The sequence below is a fragment of the Capricornis sumatraensis genome, chromosome 4 (genome assembly GCF_032405125.1).
Source record: "Capricornis sumatraensis isolate serow.1 chromosome 4, serow.2, whole genome shotgun sequence".
Classification (NCBI taxonomy): domain Eukaryota; kingdom Metazoa; phylum Chordata; class Mammalia; order Artiodactyla; family Bovidae; genus Capricornis; species Capricornis sumatraensis.
The window spans coordinates 131,868,359-131,888,982 of NC_091072.1; the positions used below are offsets into that span (position 1 = coordinate 131,868,359).

General features: G+C 42.2%; 1 protein-coding gene across 1 annotated transcript in view; it reads left to right on the top strand.

Moving 5' to 3' along the window:
• ST8SIA1 (ST8 alpha-N-acetyl-neuraminide alpha-2,8-sialyltransferase 1) overlaps positions 1 to 20,624 on the top strand; it is a 171,277-nt gene that overhangs the window by 51,012 nt on the left and 99,641 nt on the right. Inside the window, exon 2 of the mRNA XM_068972055.1 lies at positions 15,022 to 15,166. Coding sequence (XP_068828156.1) covers positions 15,022 to 15,166 — 145 coding nt within the window. The remainder of the gene's footprint in view (positions 1 to 15,021; positions 15,167 to 20,624) is intronic.

Here is a 20,624-nt window from a genome sequence, read left to right on the forward strand (position 1 = left end):
TGTCTTTAGGATTTTCTGTGTATAGTGTCATGTTATCTGCAAGCAGTGACAGTTGTACTTCTTCCTTTTTGATTTGGATTCCTGTGATTTTTTTCCCCTTGTCTAACTGTTGTGGCTAGGAACAAAAAGGGGAAAAATCAGAAAAAAAGTTTGTATAATAGATCTTCTCATACCTAAGTTTGATGTTAAATGATTACGAAAGGAGTCAAAGTTAGAGGGATTAATCAAGTGAAATTTCTCTGGATAAGAGAGAGAGAAGGGATGGAAAAAAGGCCAGTTTTTGAGTTCATTTCAGTTCAGTCGCTCAGTCATGTCTGGCTCTTCACAACCCCATGGACTGCAGCATGCCAGGCCTCCTGTCCATCACCAACTCCCGGAGTTTACTCAAACTCATTTCCATTGAGTTGGTGATGCCATCCAACCATCTCATCCTCTGTCGTCCCCTTCTCCTCCGGCCTTCAATCTTTCCCAGCATTGGGGTCTTTTCCAATGAGTCAGCTCTTTGCATCAGGTGGCCAAAATATTGGAATTTCAGCTTCAACATCAGTCCTTCCAATAGTCTAGAGGAAATGATAGAATTGTATCCAGCGGAGAGATAGATATTGAAGTTTCTGTTGTGCGGCGACACAGCCCCCTCCATTACAACTTCAGTAAAATCCAAATATTTATATGATTTTGGAGTTGGATTTATTCTTGACTGTCTGTGGATGATGCCACAAGAAGTTTGGTGGTGAGGACAGATTCTGCTCCTTTCACTGGAGTAAAAGCCACATACACAATCTGACCTGATCCTCCTTCTCTGAACCCCTCTCCCCAACCCATAGTCTAGCTTCGTTGGTTTCCTTCATGTTCTTTGAACATATCAGGGTCACTCCTGCCTTGAGACTTTTGTACTTGTTTGTTCTTCCCAAGTGCTTTCTCTGGGATATCCTGGATATCTGTATGACTTACTTTCCTCACCTCCATCTGAGTAAACTCAGTTACCCAGTGAGGACTTACTTAGCCCCCTGCTGAAAATTACACCCCACCCCTTACCCACATACTTTATTTATCATTTGTTTATCTTCTCTGTTAGAATTTACAAGGGCAAAGTATTCCCACCTCTCCTTTTCCTAGCTCCCATTCTGGCTGTAGTGCCTGGAATAGCACTGGGCACATAGAAAATGCTCCATAAATATTTATTGAATGAATCAAATAATGAATGCTGGTCAAAGGAGTCTAGTCAGTTTCAGTTACCAAAAAAACAAACGTGATTCTCAGAGGATAATATTAGAGTTTTTCTAGTTGTATAGATATATAAGCATAAGTAGGAAGATTGCAAGTAAGCACTTATTGAGATTCTTCCTGGAAAAATTTATGCTCTTCAGTTCAAATAATCATATATACTTGTTAAGCACATTACAGAACAAATATGTATTTGGGAAAACCAGATTATCTTTGAAATACTTGTTTTCCAAAAGTTCCTTTCTTAAAGTCTGCTCTGCCTGTGGTAGAGAAATGCAACTTACACGTGGCATAAATTGATTTCTCTTTGGAGTACTTTTTCCTTATTATGCAGTCATTTCAAATGTGAAGAATAAAATGCCACTAAATAAAAGATTGCTTGCTATCTCGAGTAGTATGCAAGAGTTGTTTTTCCCTGTTTTTGTAGTCCTGGCAAATTATACAGAATATTAATCTTTGAGAAGCTTTTTTATTATAACTGTAGAAAAGATTGTTGTAAGCAATAATCTCATGAAAGTAATTCTCCTCCACACCGTTCAAGAGAATTTTGCAGAGAAATAAGATGAATACAGATCTCTCCCCTATACTGAGGGGGTATTTTGAATCTCTTAGGTCAGGGATCTAAGCCATCTATGGGGCCGTGGTGTGGACAGAAGATGTGGTCTTTGCCACAGAGATGGTATTGTCACCACCTGCTCCCACGTCTGTTCATTCACTTCAGAGCAACTTCTAGTGCTTATTCCAGATCCTGGACTCTCAGCAGTGACTCCTGATTTTTAAACTCACTTCAGAATGGGTAGTTTTAAGACACAGATTTCTTTATGTTAGGGCAGAAAAAAAAAACTTCAGAGTGGTCCAAACTCTACCTGCCATAATCTCTGTGAAATCTGTGATTTACATATATAAAAAAAGAAACTTGTCTGATTTCTCTTAGGCCATTAGATTCTGCACTTAAAGAAAGGCCCTCTTTTATAGGAGTCTCTGTTTATCTTCTACTCTTAATGGAGTGAATATATAATTTATCATCCAAATAGGGACATGTTTGGGAATGGAAGGGGGATAACTATTAATAATTATATCTAGAAAGCAATCATAACCTCAGATCATGGGAAACAAGCAGAATGGTATGGTCCCTGACTGTTAAGGAGAATGAATACTTATGGAAAGCATATAATGTGCTAAGCATTTTATATGTATTACCCCACTTTCAAAACCATCCTCTGATGTGGTTATGTGGGCACATTTTTAGCAATGAATCTGGGCTCTATGACATTAACCCAAGGAGTTAAGATATACTAATCTAAAAGGAATTTTATGAACTCAGTACAGTTTACTATTACCATTATTACCATTGATTGAAAGGAGGAAATGCATTAGATACACATTATGGCCAAAAGCCAAATGTTACAATCAATACTTGACTGAAGTCAGATAGCGTTAGAATAGAAGGAACTTTTTGGAGGCAAGATTAAAATCTGAGAACTTATCTAACATTTTAGAAGTCAAATTTTGAAAGTTTGACAGTGGTGAAGGAAACAGAATTTATTGGCACCATTCACTGATGGAGCAGTCCTGTGGTCCCTGTGCTGCCGGCCTGCAATCCCAAAGACATGCTCACTTTGATCAGAGTAGTTTGTTAGTGCACAGTGTAAGGAACTTTGGATTCATCCATCATCAAACCTTAAAAATCCTGGATCTGCTGCTAATGAAAATGTTTACTCACCTGTCAGTTCAGTTCAGTTCAGTTCAGTTCAGTCGCTCAGTCGTGTCCGACTCTTTGCGACCCCATGAATTGCAGCATGCCAGGCCTCCCTGTCCATCACCATCTCCCGGAGTTCACCTTCATCGAGTCCGTGATGCGATCCAGCCATCTCATCCTCGGTCGTCCCCTTCTTCTCCTGCCCCCAATCCCTCCCAGCTATAGCAACTATTTTGTCAGGCTTTTGTTTTTTGGTCTCCATAGACTAAAACTGGAAAGAATTGACTTCCTCAATTTGAATTTTGACAAGTGGTAACAAAATGTGCATTGAGGTTCTCTTGATTCTCTTATGTTTTTTTTTCTTTTCTTTTCTTCCTACTTGTAATTTATTCATCCAGTTGATCAGCATATATTAAGCACTTATTTGGTGTAAGACAAAAGTCTTTGCCCTCAAGGAGTTTAAATCGTGGGACTTGTGGAGACAGACAATAAGTAAAACTATAGATAAAACGTATAACGTATAATGTATAGGGACTTCCCTGGTGGTCCAGTGGCTAAGACGCCATGCTCCGAGTGCAGAGGGGGCCTGAGTTCAATCCCTGTTCAGGAAACTAGATCCCACGTGCTAAAACTAAGACCCAGTGCATATGTACCACAGCTTTCCAATGGAGTATTATTACTCAGCCATTAAAAAGAATACATTTGAATCAGTTCTAATGAGGTGGATGAAATTGGCGCTGATTATACAGAGTGAAGTAAGTCAGAAAGAAAAACACCAATACAGTATACTAATGCATATATATGGAATTTAGAAAGATGGTAACGATAACCCTGTATGCAAGACAGCAAAAGAGACACAGATGTATAGAACAGTCTTTTGGACTCTGTGGGAGAGGGAGAGGGTGGGATGACTTGGGAGAATGGCATTGAAACATGTATAATATGTAAGAAATGAATCGCCAGTCTAGGTTCAATGCAGGATACAGGATGCTTGGGGCTGGTACACTGGGATGAGCCAGAGGGATGGTCGGGGAGGGAGGTAGGAGGGGGGTTCAGGATTGGGAACACGTGTACACCTGTGGCGGATTCATGTTGATGTATGGCAAAACCAATACAATATTGTAAAGTAATTAACCTCCAATTAAAATAAATAAATTTAAATTTAAAAAAAAGACCCGGTGCAGCTAAGCACATAAATATTTTTTAAAAAGCATATAAATAGTATTAAGTGCTTTTAAGAAGAATAAAGCAATTAAGAAGGATATGAGGAATTCTCTATTATGACTGGGTCGTGATGATTTTTCATGATGTTTGTGGGGGTTTTTATTTTCATGAAATTTTTAGGGGCAGATTTGGCATTTAACAATCTTGCATATGAAGAGTTCCCAACTAGGGATTTTTTTCTCTGAACAACTCACTATCTAAATGTAATTTAAAAACTAAAAATCAAATATAGTTCTTAAAGGTTATTTTGTTTAATATTTTGAATGCTAGTATATCAACTAATTATTCAAAGATTTGGATTTTCATGAAATTTCAACTCTGTTATATTGTCTTATATTATTATGTAGAATTTTATAAATATTTATTGGCCAAAAAATGCAATATTTTCCTTAAAGTTATCTTCTAGGCACACTTAATATTTCCTTTAACTGACAGTTTATTCTCTTCTGTAATCAATAATCCTTCATAACTTTTGTATGTAAAATTAATCGCTTTCACAATAAATTTATTATTGCAGCATTTTCCTCTTACAGTATTAAAGATACATTTATTTATACTTCGCCTGATGGATGGAATTTCAATGTAGAAAGCATATAAGGAAATCCTCATTCCATTTACTCCTAGGTTGCTTATAGAATTTTAAATTACACACTCAGTTATAAACAGTCAACTTTTATGATATTTCCTGTTTGGGTTACTTCAATACCCTGTTTAGATATGATGATGAAGGGCATGATCACACAAGCCTCTGTCACATATCTGTTCAGGAAGGCCAGAGATGGCATCGAATCAGATGTTTAGCTGAGTCTAAAGCTGAACTCTTTAGAGGTAGAACTCCTTCAAGTTTGCTTTCTCAAATTCAGTTCTTCCTCCGAAGGGGCACAATAGTGTCAGTCACTGGAGTGGGAGCCTCCCAGCCTTCATCGTGTCTGGTGCCTAGAGCAATGAACATGGCATCTAAGAGATCTTAGCAGGGTTCATGTTGCTTTGTTGTTCAGTCGCTCAGTCGTGTCTGACTCTGCAACCACATGGACTACAGTACACTAGGCTTCCCTGTCCTTCAGCTTCTCCTGGAGTTAGCTCAAACTCAAATCCATTGAGTCGATGATGCCATCCAGCCATCTCATCCTCTGTCGCCCCCTTCTCCTTTTGCCTTCAGTCTTTCCCAGCATTAAGGTATTTTCCAATCAGTTGGCTCTTCGCATCAGGTGGCCAAAGTATTGTAGCCTCAGCTTCAGCATTTGTCCTTCTAATGAATATCCAGAGTTGGTTTCTTTAGGATTGACTGGCTTAATCTCCTTGCTGTCCAAGGGACTCTCAAGAGGCTTATCCAACACCACAGTTCAAAAGCATCAATTCGGTGCTCAGCTTTCTTTACGGTCCACCTCTCACATCCATACATGACTTCTGGAAAAATCATACCTTTGTCAGCAAAGTGATGGCTCTTCTTTTTAATATGCTGTCTAGGTTTGTCATAACTTTTCTTCCAAGAAGCAAGCATGTTTTAATTTCATGGCTGCAGTGACTGGCTGCAGAGATTTTGGAGACCAAGAAAATAAAGTCTGTCACTGTTTCCATTTTTCCCCCATCTATTTGCCATGAAGGAATGGGATAGATGTCATGATCTTAGTTTTTTGAATGTTGAGTTTTAAGCCAGATTTTTCACTTTCCTCTTTCACCTTCATTAAGAGGCTCTTTAGTTCCTCTTCACTTTCTGCTATCAGTTCAGTTCAGTTGCTCAGTCATGTCTAACTATTTGCGACCCGATGAAGTACAGCACGCCAGGCCTCCCTGTCCATCACCATCTCCTGGAGTTCACTCAGACTCACGTCCTTTGAGTTGGTGATGCCATCCAGCCATCTCATCCTCTGTCGTCCCCTTCTCCTCCTGTCACCAATCCCTCACAGCATCAGGGTCTTTTCCAATGAGTCAGCTCTTTGTATGAGGTGGCCAAAGTACTGGAGTTGCAGCTTTAGCATCAGTCCTTCCAAAGAACACCTAGGACTGATCTCCTTTAGAATGGACTGGTTGGATCTTGCAGTCCAAGGGACTCTCAAGAGTCTTCTCCAGCACCACAGTTCAAAAACATCAATTCTTCGGCGCTCAGCCTTCTTCACAGTCCAGCTCTCACATCCATACATGAATATTGGAAAAACCATAGCCTTGACTAGATGGACCTTTGTTGGCAAAGTAATGTCTCTGCTTTTCAATATGCTATCTAGGTTGGTAATAACATTCCATCCAAGGAGTAAGCGTCTTTTAATTTCATGCTGCAATCACCATCTGCAGTGATTTTGGAGCCCCCCAAAATAAAGTCTGACAGTTTCCTCTGTTTCCCCATCTATTTCCCATGAAGTGATGGGACCAGATTCCATGATCTTCGTTTTCTGAATGTTGAGCTTTAGGCCAACTTTTTCACTCTCCTCTTTCACTTTCATCAAGAGGCTTTTTAGTTCCTCTTCACTTTCTGCCATAAGGGTGGTGTCATCTGCATATATGAGGTTATTGATGTTCCTCCTGGCAATCTTGATTCCAGCTTGTGCTTCTTCCAGCCCAGCATTTCTCATGATGTATTCTACATATAAGTTAAATAAGCAGGGTGACAATATAAAGCCTTGACATACACCCTTTTCTATTTGGAACCAGTCTGTTGTTCCATGTCCAGTTCTAACTGTTGATTCCTGACCTGCATATAGGTTTCTCAAGGGCAGGTCATGTGGTCTGGTATTCCCTTCTCTTGAAGAATTTTCCACAGTTTATTGTGATCCACACAGTCAAATGCTTTGGCATAGTCAATAAAGCAGAAATAGATGTTTTTCTGGAACTCTCTTGCTTTTTCCATGATCCAGCAGATGTTGGCAATTTGATCTCTGGTTCCTTTGCCTTTTCTAAAACCAGCTTGAACATCTGGAAGTTCACAGTTTATGTATTGCTGAAGCCTGGCTTGGAGAATTTTGAGCATTACTTTACTAGTGTGTGAGATGAGTGCAGTTGTGCGGTACTTTGAGCATTCTTTGGCATTGCCTTTCTTTGGGATTGGAATGAAAGCTGACCTTTTCCAGTCCTGTGGCCGCTGCTGAGTTTTCCAAATTTTGCTGGCATACTGAGTGCAGCACTTTCACAGCATCATCTTTCAGGATTTTAAATAGCTCAATAGGAATTCCATCCCCTCCACTAGCTTTGTTCATAGTGATGCTTTCTAAGGCCCACTTGACTTCATACTCCAGGATGTCTGGCTCTAGGTGAGTGACCACACTATTGTGATTATCTTGGTCATGAAGCTCTTTTTTGTACAGTTCTTCTGTGTATTCTTGCCACCTCTTCTTAATATCTTCTGCTTCTGTTAGGTCCATACCATTTCTGTCCTTTATCGAGCCCATCTTTGCATGAAATATCCCCTTGGTATCTCTAATTTTCTTGAAGAGATCTCTAGTCTTTCCCATTCTATTGTTTTGCATTGTTTTGTATTGCTCCATTTCTTTGCATTGATCACTGAGGAAGGCTTTCTTATCTCTTCTTACTATTCTTTGGAACTCTCCATTCAGATGCTTATATCTTTCCTTTTCTCCTTTGCTTTTCGCTTCACTTCTTCTCACAGCTATTTGTAAGGCCTCCCCAGACAGCCATTTTGCTTTTTTGCATTTCTTTTCCATGGGGATGGTCTTGATCCCTGTCTCCTGTACAATGTCATGAACCTCATTCCATAGTTCATCAGGCACTCTATCTATGAGATCTAGTCCCTTAAATCTATTTCTCACTTCCACTGTATAATCATAAGGGATTTGATTTAGGTCATACCTGAATGGTCTAGTGGTTTTCCCTACTTTCTTCAATTTCAGTCGGAATTTGGCAATAAGGAGTTCATGATCTGAGCCACAGTCAGCTCTCGGTCTTGTTTTTGCTAACTCTGTAGAGCTTCTCCATATATGGCTGCAAAGAATATAATCAGTCTGATTTCAGTGTTGACCATCTGGTGATGTCCATGTGTAGAGTCTTCTCTTATATTGTTGGAAGAGGGTGTTTGCTATGACCAATGCGTTCTCTTGGCAGAACTCTATTAGCCTTTGCCCTGCTTCATTCTGTACTCCAAGGCCAAATTTGCCTGTTATTCCAGGTGTTTCTTGACTTCCTACTTTTGCATTCCAGTCCCCTATAATGAAAAGGACATCTTTTTTGGGTGTTAGTTCTAAAAGGTCTTGTAGGTCTTCATAGAACCATTCAACTTCAGCTGCTTCAGCGTTACTGGTTGGGGCATAGACTTGGATTACCGTGATTTTGAATGGTTTGCCTTGGAAATGAACAGAGATCATTCTGTCGTTTTTGAGACTGCATCTAAGTACTGCATTTTGGACTCTTTTGTTGACCATGATGGTTACTCCATTTCTTCTAAGGGAATCTTGCCCACAGTAGTAGATATAATGGTCATCTGAGTTAAATTCACCCATTCCAGTCCATTTTAGTTCGCTGATTCCTAGAATGTCAACGTTCACTCTTGCCATCTCGTGTTTGACCACTTCCAATTTGCCTTGATTCATGGACCTAACATTCCAGGTTCCTATGCAATACTGCTCTTTACAGCATCAGACTTTGCTTCTATCACCAGTCACATCCACAACTGGGTATTGTTTTTGCCTTGGCTCCATCCCTTCATTCCTTCTGGAGTTATTTCTCCACTGATTTCCAGTAGCATACTGGGGACCTACCGACCTGGGGAGTTCCTCTTTCAGTATCCTATCATTTTGCCTTTTCATACTGTTCATGGGGTTCTCAAGGCAAGAATACTGAAGTGGTTTGCCATTCCCTTCTCCAGTGGACCACATTCTGTCAGACCTCTCCACCATGACCCACCCGTCTTGGGTGGCCCCATAGGGCATGGCTTAGTTTCACTGAGTTAGACCAGGCTGTGGTCCGTGTGATTAGATTTACTAGTTTTCTGTGATTACGGTTTCAGTGTGTCTGCCCTCTGATGTCCTTGCAACAGTTACCGTCTTACTTGGGTTTCTCTTACCTTGGACATGGAATATCTCTTCACGGCTGCTCCAGCAAAGTGGACCTGCTGCCCCTTACCTTGGACGAGGGGCATCTCCTCACCACCGCCCCTCCTGACCTCTCGCCCCTCCTGCACCCGCGCAGCCACCGCTCTTTGGATGTGGGGTTGCTCCTCTCGGGCGCTGCCCCTGACCTCGGTCATGGGGTAGCTCCTCCTGGCTGCCGGCCCTGGCCTCGGGTCGGGGGTAGGTCCTCTCAGCCACGCTTCTGCAAGGTCCGCGCAGGCGGTGCGCTTCTGCCGCGCGGTCTGTCGCAGTTTCTGCTATTACTGGGTGTTATTCACTGGGTGATTGGGTTTTCCCTCTTATTTGTCTGTTAGTCTCTCAGTCTTTCTGGCGCAGTAAGCCAGTATGGTCCATTTGGCTTTGTTGATATGCATGGCTTTCACTGGTAGGTGATAAGAACCTGAGTGAGTTTTTAGCATGTGGCTCCTAATTACTTAACTTTACAAAGCAGCTATAGTGTCATGGGTAGGAGCTCTGCTGAAGCTTAAATTCAAATAATAAAAACCACTTGTCCTTTAACTCCAGTACTCACCTTACACTCAACTGGTAAAAATTAATAATCTGAAGATTTAAACTTGAACATTAAAATGGATTTACTTTTACCATTTTAACCCTGCGATTTTATTGCCTGCCATAAAAATTGGGCTTCCTAGGTGGCACTAGTGGTAAAGAACCGGCTTGCCAATGCAGGGGACATAAGAGACATAGGTTTGGTCCCTGGGTTGTGAAGATCCCCTGGAGGAGGGCATGGCAACTCACTCCAGTATTCTTGCCTGGAGAATCCCGTGGACAGAGGAGCCTGGTGGGCTATAGTCCAGAGAGTCGCAGAGTTGGACACGACTGAAGCAACTTTGCTTGTAGGCATAAGAGAAGCAAAGAATAGGCAGCATCAGTGCCAAGGATGAAAAAGGGGGTGGGAATAAAAATTGCTGAACATTCTAAAAGCTGGTATGTGTCTTCTCTCCAGGATCACCTGTAGGATGGCAGGAGGTGAAGCTCAACTTTCTTTTCCCTCAAACCTAGCAGTGTTAAGCAAGAGCTCAGTAAAAGTCGTTGCTACCACTACCCTGATTCCCACTCCTGCTGCTGGGAGAACCATCTCCACTTCTGCTTTTGCTTCTGTGGTTATATAGCCATATGGCTGGTGAGCTCGTGGGGCCCTTCTCAGGAATGGGGGAGTGAGCACACTTTTACGTTGTAGTCTCTTTTCAGCCACCCTCTAGACAAAGGGCCTGACAGACGGAAGATGCAGAGGCACTCGGGATGGAGGATAGAGGGAAAAGTTCATAAGTTTCTAGGAAAAACACTCCCATACTGCAAATGGTGCTATGATTATTATGAATTTGAATTCATAATTCTTTGTTGAATTTTTAAAAGTATTTATATGCATGTGATGTGTTCTATTTTTGTCCAGTGTTTGGTTTCCCTCCTCAAGGTATAGTTGCCCTGAGCATGATGATGCTGTAGGAAAAGGTGTGAATTTGAGTCCATCTAAACACACAATTTGATCGATAATTAAGCAAACATTTATTTACCTCATGAACTTGACTTGAGCAAATCTCTTGGACCGAGCTTCAGCTTCATCGTCTGTGAATTTAGGATAATGTAATCATCTCTATCTTAGTTTTTTATGAGGATGAAAAGAGGAAGCCAGTATAAAGTGATATGTAAGTGGCTGGGACACTTACATATCACTCTCCACTAATAAAGATTGAATGGGGTCTTATTCGCAGGATACAGCATGCTTGGGGCTGGTGCATGGGGATGACCCACAGAGATGTTATGGGGAGGGAGGTGGGAGGGGGGTTCATGTTTGGGAACGCATGTAAGAATTAAAGATTTTAAAATTAAAAAAATAAATAAATAAATAAAAGTGAAAAAAAAAAGGGGTCTTATTATGTAGCTGGGACAAATTTTCTTCTGAATCTTCTGTAGCACTTTGTGCTAAATGGCAAATTTAGCTTGGTTTGGAGGCGAGAGCTATGGTCTGGCTGAAAGTAAGTACCAGACATGAAGTGAAAAGACCTGGGAGCAAAGCCACACTCCACCCTGCTTTGCTAGTTATGTGCCCCAAGGTAAATTACTGAAAAAAAAAAAAATCCTAAAGCTATGTAGCTCCAAGGTCACTCACGGTGAGAATTAACTAGAGAAAGATCTAGGAAGGCACCTGGCATGTTTGGCTGGTGTTCAGAAAGCATTTCTTCAGGGAAGAGAAAGGTAAGGGTGAGTCAGAATGGTCCTGATAGGCAGCCTTGCAGAGAGGAAAAAGCATGTCCTGCAGTCGCCGTAATACCGTTTTCTCAGATGTAAATTGGGACTAATAATAGTTAGTGATAGTCACTCAGTCATGTCTGACTCTTCGAGACCGCATGGACTGTAGCCTGCCAGGCTCCTCTGTCCATGGAATTCTCCAGGCAAGAATACTGGAGTGGATTGCCATTTCCTTCTCCAGGGCATCTTCCTGACCCAGGGATTGAACCCAGGTCTCCTACATTGCAGGCAGAAACTTTACCTTCTGAGACACCAGGAAAGCCCATGTATTCCCTTAATTATCTCTTAGGAGCACTCTAAGAACTAAAAGGTATTCCATTTCTCATTATTTCCATTTAACCAGAAGAGGATTAAGGGCTCAAAACTTTCCTCACCTCACAGAGCTCAGAGTCATGCCTAAGATAATTCTCCTAATTTTTGTTTGTTGTTTTAGTTTGTCATTGGCTGTGCTGGGCCTTGTTGCTGCACGAGGGCTTTCTCTAGTTGCCCCTCTGTGGTGAGTGGGCGGCTACTCTAGCTGTGCATGGGCTTCTCTTGTTGGAGGGCACAGGCTCACTTTCCCCGAGGCATGTGAGATCTTACTTCCCAGATCAGGGATTGAACCCGTGTCCCTCGCACTGGCAGCTGGACTCTCAACTGCTGGACCACCAGGGAAGTCCGCAGTTCTCATTTTTAGACAGTCTTAAGCCGTGTCTTGTTCTATGTTGACTGACGATCGTACCCAGGATGCTCTTTTGAGAAAATGAAGGCAGTTCACTGTAAAACTTTCCTGCCTCTGTTCAGGCTGCCTTTTGGGTAATGGAACACAGTAAGAATTATTGAACATGGGAGAGGCAAGAGAAGAGGGGCACTTGGGGGAAATGGGATGATGAGGTAGGAGCAAGAGGGACACAGATGCTAGCAAATGTGAAAGAAGAAGGCCAGCTTCCCCAGACCCCAGTCCTGTCCTTTCTGTTGAAACCTTTGTGAAGTTCCCCTGGTGCCAACCAAAAAGCACCAGAGAAAGCACCAGGTGGCGGGAAGAACCCCGGACTATGATTCGGTTTATCTGTCTCCACGTTGAGCTTGAACTTGGTCTACGTGCTGCACCTGTATGTCCTCGGGGGAATTCCCAAGAATAGTTTCTGAGACCATTTCTGAAGTCCAGTAACATTCCTGGGTTATAGAGTTAGTAAGTTGCAGAACCAGGTTTTGAACCCAAGTACAGTTGCCCGCAAATCCTCATCCTCAGATTTTGCATCCAAGGATTCAACTGATGGGTGGATAGAAAGTATTTGGAAAAATTAAAAATGCCAAAAGGTCTAAAAAGCCAACTTGAATTTGCTGCACACTGGTCACTATTTAATGGCATTTAATTGTCTTTATAACTATTTTTATAATGCTTGTATTGAATTAGGTATGATAAGTAATCTAGAGATGATTTAGGGTACAGGGCAAGAAGTGTGTAGGTTATCTGCAAACACTGTGCCGTTGTATATAAGGAACCTGAGCATCCTTGGGGTTTGGTATTTAGGTTGGTTGTGGAACCGACCCTGTGAGACCAAGCATGATTTTATTATCTGCCATTTTTCAGCTCCAAGCTCGGGTACCCCTGGTGGCTAAAGATGTCTGAGCCGGCAAGTCTACTTGGGGGTGCCATTCAGAAGTGGTTTATGTCATCAGTTTATTTTATTGCTCCTTCTAGAAGTGGGACTGGGGAATAAGCTCTTTTATCCCTGAAAGCTCAGTGAGGAAAGAGTTGGTTTCTGACAGGCTTTGAATTTGAGGAGAGGGTGAAGGCTGGCTTGTAGAATAGTAGCTCCCATGTGAGGGACCAGCAGAGGAACAGCTGTGAGCCATCCCAGGAGGGTGGGTGGGGGGATCCGGAAGACCCTGGTGTTTCAGAGAGAAAGGGGGTAAGGAAGGAGTGGGACTTCTCAGCTCCTTCCTGTGCTCAGCTGTGTCCCACCCTACTGAGAGGTCAGGCAAAACAAGAACAGGAAAAGCTCACGAGATTTACCAGCTGGAATGCAGGTTGCTTCGTCAGTGCCTGAAATCACATCCCTCATCTCATTCAGTTTCTGTTTCCAGAGATTTCCCAGGGCTCGTTCTTGGATCATATCCTCAGTTTTGGGGGGGTTTACCCTTTTTAGGGCCAATATGTGTATTTCCTACTCTGTACAGTTCTCCTAAAGTCCCTGATCTCTGAAAGTCACCACTTGATGGTACATTACCATGAAGAGATGTTAGCCATCCAAGCTTTGGATATTTAAATCCATCAGTCTGCAATTACAATGACTATTTTTGCTTTCAGACACATTTCAGCTACATGTGAGAGCTGATATGTTTCTTTGTTTCTGTTTAGTTGTATCAGTTTCAGGTGTAAGGTGTACAGCCTTATACTTCGGCATCTGTATGCACTAAAAATTGATCACCACCTCAAATCTAGTTACCATCCATCACCAGAGAGGTGACCGCCTTCACTCGTTTCACCCATCCCCCAGCCTCTTTTCCTTTTGGTAACCACTAATCTGATCTCTGTAACTCTGAGTTTGTTTTTGTTTTATTTTGGTTTTTCGTTCGTTTTTGTAGATTCCGCCTATGAATGAAATCAGTCTTTCTCTGTCTGACTTATGTCACTAAGCATAATACCTTCAAGGGTCATCCGTGTTGTTGCAGATGGCAGGATTTCGTTCTTTTTTATGACTGAGTAGTATTCTATGGTGTTCCACAACTTCTTTATCCATTCGTCCATCGATGGACACTTAATTTGTTTTTATATCTTGGCTATTGTAAATACTGGAGAAGGAAATGACAACCCACTCCAATATTCTTGTCTGGGAAATCCCATGGACGGGGAACCTGGGGGGCTATGGTCCTGTAGTCCGTGGACCCACAAAGAATCGAACACGATTGAGCACGCACATGATTACATGATCGTTAATTCAGTTGACCCTTGAACAATATGGGTTCGAACTGCCGTAAGGTTCACTTCTACATGGTTTTTTTTCCAATAAACAATAAGTACCGCACAATGTGAGGTCGGTTGAATCCATGGATGCAGAACTTCAGATATGGAGGGCTGACTGTGGGACTTGAGCATCTGTGGGTTTTAGTATCTGAGGCAGATCTTGGAACCAGTTCCCTGCAGATACCAAGGGACAACTTTAATGCTGTAGTGAACATCGGGAGTGCATATATCTTCTTTTCAAATTAATGTTTTTGTGCACATGTGATAAATACCCAGAAGTGGAATAGCTGGGTCACATGGTAGTTCTAGTCTTAATTTTCTGAGGCATCGACATACTGTTTTCCAAAGTGGTTGCACCAATTTACAATCCTACCACCTGATGTCTGTTCTTCTGAAACTTTTTAAAACTTGAAATACTCCAGTCATGCATTCCGATGGCTGGAAGGGTGAATGAATAGTTGTCTGATCACCCTGGAGACACAGATGCTTTTGTGAGCTGGTGCGGAGGTAAGGCTGCACGTCTCTGTGGGAATGACAAGCGAATGAGTCTGCTGCTCACTTAACCTGCTGTTCTTTTCTCTCTCCATTTTCTCTCCTAGGAAACAGATGGAAGACTGCTGCGACCCCGCCCATCTCTTTGCTATGACTAAAATGAATTCCCCCATGGGGAAAAGCCTGTGGTACGATGGGGAGTTTTTATACTCATTCACCATTGACAATTCAACTTATTCTCTCTTCCCCCAGGTTAGTAAAGAGTTTACTGCCTTTCAATATAGTTTCTTACATGTCTTGATATCATAGCAAAGGGATCACTGGCCTTTTCTTACTAATCAGATCTACTTCATCTTCTTTCTTCTAAAAAAAATTATTTATTTACTTATGACTATGCTGGGCTTTTGTTGCTTTCTCTTGTTGCACATCACCAGCTCTAGGCATGCAGGCTTCAGCAGTTGTGGCTCACAGGCTTAGTTGCCCTGTGGCATCTTCCTGGACCAGGGATCAAACTTGTGTCCCCTGCCTTAGCAGGTGTATTCTTAACCACTGGACCATCAGAGAAGTCTGTATTCTCTTCTTAATTATAAATTCTCCCCTTTATAACTGTCATTTGTGTGTGTATGTGTGGGAAGAAGTCAAATGGTGTTTTGATACAGGGGCAGCAGTAGGATAGTATGGAATAACAGATTTCCTAGCACTTCTGATTTGAGTCATATGAGACTGAAGGAGGCAAGCAGAGAAGGAGGCGGGGTCAGGGAATTGTGGAATTCTAGTGTTTTGAGGTTGGCTGTGGAATGATCTTGAAGATATGCAATACTGGAATGTTCTCTTAAGGCTGGTATTGCTCTCGGGGAGTGGACCATATGGGACCATATGGTCAAAAGTTGCTTCTTAGAGCTTGTGAATCTTAACCCTGTGGTTAGATTACTGCTCTGAAGTGGACGAGTGGTGGTGATGGAGAAAGAGTATCTGACCACTTTGGAAGTGGTCTAAATTAAGCTTTGCTCCCTTAATGTTTTCCTCTGTGGTTTTCCAAGCACTGAAATCAAATGTTTTTATTAAAATAGATCTGTGTAACAATGGACTTTCCCAGTTGCTTAGTGGTAAAGAATCTGCCTGCAATGCAGAAGACACAGGAGATACAGGTTTGCTACCTGGGTTGGGAAGATCCCCTGGAGGAGGGCATGACAACCCACTCTAGTATTCTTGCCTGGAAAATCCCATGGACAGAGGAGCCTGGTGGGCTACAGTCTATGGGGCTGCAGAGTTAGACACAACTGAGGCAACTTCTTGAGAAACCTATATGCAGGTCAGGAAGCAACAGTTAGAACTGGACATGGAACGACAAACTGGTTCCAAATAGGAAAAGGAGTACGTCAAGGGTGTATATTGTCACCCTGCTATTTAACTTCTATGCAGAGTACATCATGAGAAACGCTGGGCTGGAAGAAGCACAAGCTGGAATCAAGATTGCCAGGAGAAATATCAGTAACCTCAGATATGCAGATGACACCACCCTTATGGCAGAAAGCAAAGAAGAACTAAAGAGCCTCTTGATGAAAGTGAAACAGGAGAGTGAAAAAGTTGGCTTAAAGCTCAACATTCAGAAAACTAAGATCATGGCATCCAGTCCCATCACTTCATGGGAAATAGATGGGGAAACAGTGGAAACAGTATCAGACTTTATTTTTCTGGGCTCCAAAATCACTGCAGATGGTGACTGCAGCCATGAAATTAAAAGATGCTTGCTCCTTGGAAGGAAAGTTATAACCAATCTAGATAGCATATTGAAAAGCAGAGACATTACTTTGCCAACAAAGGTCTGTCTAGTCAAGGCTATGGTTTTTCCAGTGGTCATGTATGGATGTGAGAGTTGGACTGTGAAGAAATCTGACCACCGAAGAATTGATGCTTTTGAACTGTGGTGCTGGAGAAGACTCTTGAGAGTCCCTTGGACTGCAAGGAGATCCAATCAGTCCATTCTGAAGGAGATCAGTCCTGGGTATTCTTTGGAAGGAATGATGCTAAAGCTGAAACTCCAGTACTTTGGCCACCTCATGCGAAGAGTTGACTCATTGGAAAAGACTCTGATGCTGGGAGGGATTGGGGGCAGGAGGAGAAGGGGATGACAGAGGATGAGATGGCTGGATGGCATCACCGACTCGATGGGCATGAATTTGAGTCAACTCCAGGAGTTGGTGATGGACAGGGAGGCCTGGCATGCTGCAATTCATGGGGTTGCAAAGAGTCGGACACGACTGAGCGACTGAACTGAACTGAACTCAAGCAACTTAGCACAGCACAGAGCATCTATGTAGCAAGTGAGGGGGAAAGAAAGGAAATCCTTATTTCTAGGGAGCCCTAGAAATCATTAGGTGAATGGTGGAGTAGGAGTCATGGTGGCTCCTGAAATTACTTAGAACAAGAAGTTACTGCCATAATTGTGGTTTAGAGATTAGAAAAACACAGTGGCCACTGCCGTTAGCAGAAACTGGCCCCAGGAAGTTGTTTCAACTCACCTCCTCCCTCAAGACCTTCCTCCAGTGCATCTAATGGGTAAGATTAATTTGCATCCAGAACACTAGTTGCAGAGATCCAAGAGGGGCAGTTTTCTTTAAAGCAGTGCAGCTTTAGCAGGAAGCTAGAAAAAGAGTGGAATTGAGGTTGAGTAAGCCAATCTGCAGTATCTTCTTTGTGCAAAAACTGATACCAACTTGCCATGAAATAAAGATGAGATAAGGACGCAATCTCCTTTAACAGCTCATCAAATAGAAAAATATTTGAAGAAATCCAAAATAGAATTTTATAGATGGAGGCTTTCAGTCATACTAACTGACCCTGTGCTAGGAAATAGATTTGAAGAAAAGAAATGATTAAAGAAATACAAACTAACCTCCCATCTTATCTGTAAGTTGCAGCAGTCAGATAGCAGGAAATATTGTCCTTTTCAAGTGCATGCGCATGAATTCTGTGTCTCTCCCTGCCAGCTGGGAGATCAAGGAACCGTCCCTGAATAATAAAGGAAAAGTGCTTTTTTTCTTAGAAAGCATTAAGCCATTTTGTCACTGTGTGTGCACAGTCATTCCAAAGGCCTGAACCAGTTCAATGGGTGGACTTGAAAAAAAAAAGTTACATATATATTCTTCTGATGAGATTCTGAAATGACTAATTAATTTATAGAAACCCTGGAAAATCAGTTTGCAGCAACACAAAAGGTATATATCCCTGGGCCCTCTTATTTCTTAGTGAAAGAGTTCTAGTTTGTTATCAGGAAGCTAAATTGTCAGTTAATTGTTAGGCTTCATTCATGCTCCTGGGGGGAAGAAAGTGGCATGTGCTCATTAGGCAGAAATGCAGGTGAGTGAGCTGGGCTCCATGTTGTCAATTGAGTATAACATCTCTCCTTTCCCTGTATTTCAGCAAAATAATGCTAAATCACTCCTTCTCTAACTGAGATGTATAGCTTTATATTACACTTTTAATTATATATTTTAATGTATTTATTTTAATTATGTATTATACGTCTCCCCTAAAGGCTCAGTATAAGTTAGCCATCGTTATTATTGGTATTACTCCTTCGCCCATTTTTATCCACTGCTTTTATTGTTGTTGCCGAGGTGCAATCCAAGATTATGTGTTTGATGTGGAAAGTAATAGGTCCTGAATCAAGGTTGGAGGGTCCACAGAGACCCTGTGGAGATGGTGTGTGTTTTGTAATTACAGTTAGTGGCTTCTTACTTGTACATCTTACAACATCCCACGGCTTTATTATCTGCTGCTGCTGCTGCTGTTTAGTCGCCAGGTCATGTCCGACTCTTTTGCGACCCCATGGACTGTAGCTCACCAGGCTTCTCTGTCCATAGGATTTCCCAGGCAAGAATAGTGGAGTGGCCATTTCCTCCGCCAGGGGGTCTTCTTGATCCAGGGTTCAAACCTGCATCTTCAGCGTCTCCTGCTTGGCACGCAGATTCTTTACCACTGAGCCACCTGGGAAGCCTGGCTTTAATTTATTCAGTTTCACCTCCTATGCAATTATCTGCATAACTGTCTATCACAGTTTTCTGAAATTCTTTATTTGCTGATTTCAATACTATCTTGTGAGGTTTTGTGGGAACTCATTTTTGTGCCTCGTACAGTGCTTTGCACTCAGTGTAGATGTTCATCTAGCTGCTCACGGTTGCCAAGATCTCCTTGGAAGCATCCCACCTGGGCTGGACCACTGCTCTGCTCTGGCTTGAACTACAGGAGACCAAGCAGGATAGTTTGATGTAGTTGTTTCCAAATGGCTCTATCAATGTATTTTGATGAGATGCTTCTTGATTATTGTTAGGTATGAAGTGGTGCAGTGATAAAGAATCCACCTGCCGATGCAGGAGCTTCAGGAGATCTGGGTTCAATCCTTAGGTCAAGAAGATCCCCTGGAGTAGGAGCTGGCAACCCACTCCAGTATTCTTGACTGGGAAATTCCATGGACAGAGGAGCCTGGCAGGCTATAGTCCATGGGGTGGCAGAGAGTTGGACATGGCTGAGCATACACGCACGCACCGTTTAGACATGAAGGGCTGAATTATAATCTTTATGTGGGTTTTCTAGAATGTACTGTGTGTGTGTGTTTGGAGGGGAAGGTGTGTTCGTAGGTGTTCCCACTTTGAGAATACTTTAGGATCCCTCCATCCCCTGGGTTGGAATCAACTCCTTGCTCTGCCTGTCTCTTTGTAGCCTGCATGGTCCATATTTGTAGATAATGCCGAATAAATACTATTTTGGGGCTTCCCTAGTAGCTCAGCTGGTTAAGAATCCATCTGCAGTGCAGGAGACCCCGGTTCGATTCCTGAGTCCGGAATATCCACTGGAGAAAGGACAAGCTACCCAGTCCAGAATTCTTGGGCTTCCCTGGTGACTCTGCTGGTAAAGTACCCACCTGCAATGCGGGAGACCTGGGTTCAATCCCTGATTTGGGAAGATACCCTGGAGAAGCGAATGGCTACCCGCTCCAGTATTCTGGTATTCTGGGCTAGAGAATTCCATGGACTATACAGTCCATGGGGGTCGCAAAGAGTTGGACATAAGTGAGCTACTTTCACTTTCACTTGGCTTAAAACATATTTTTTCCCAGAAAGAGCATAAATTTCTTTGGAAATGAGTGAGGAAGTAGCAGGAATGTTAGAAACCACACCTGTGCTAATATAATCTGAGAAATATCTTTCTGTGGTGTAATAAAAACATGGTCAGCCTACTGTTCTCTTACATTGTGCTGGATACTCACATGATATACATCACAAAGTAGATGAGTCATTTTTCCTCAAAATATCCACCCAAGGCCATATGTACAGAATCACATAATTAACGCACCTCAAACAGACACTCATTTCCAGTTTCTCTGGTTGCCATAGACTTCCACTTGGCCTAGATCCACCATACCCTTGGCCCGTGGGAAACCCAGCAGGACATGTTGAAGCAGTTTTGTCAAAATGACTTTGTTAAAATGAAAATACACATTTTTATTTTCCTTCTGAGTAATGTGCTTAATAGAATCCTCTGAGCTTCTGGACATTCACACAGCAATTTTTTTTTTCTCTTAACAAAATTAAATTCAATTGTACGATCTATGGCTTTCGGTAATTCAGCTTTTTTACTTACCAGTATGATGGTAGTCATTTTCCAAACACATACCATTTCAACTGAAGGAAACTAAGGAGACTAATGT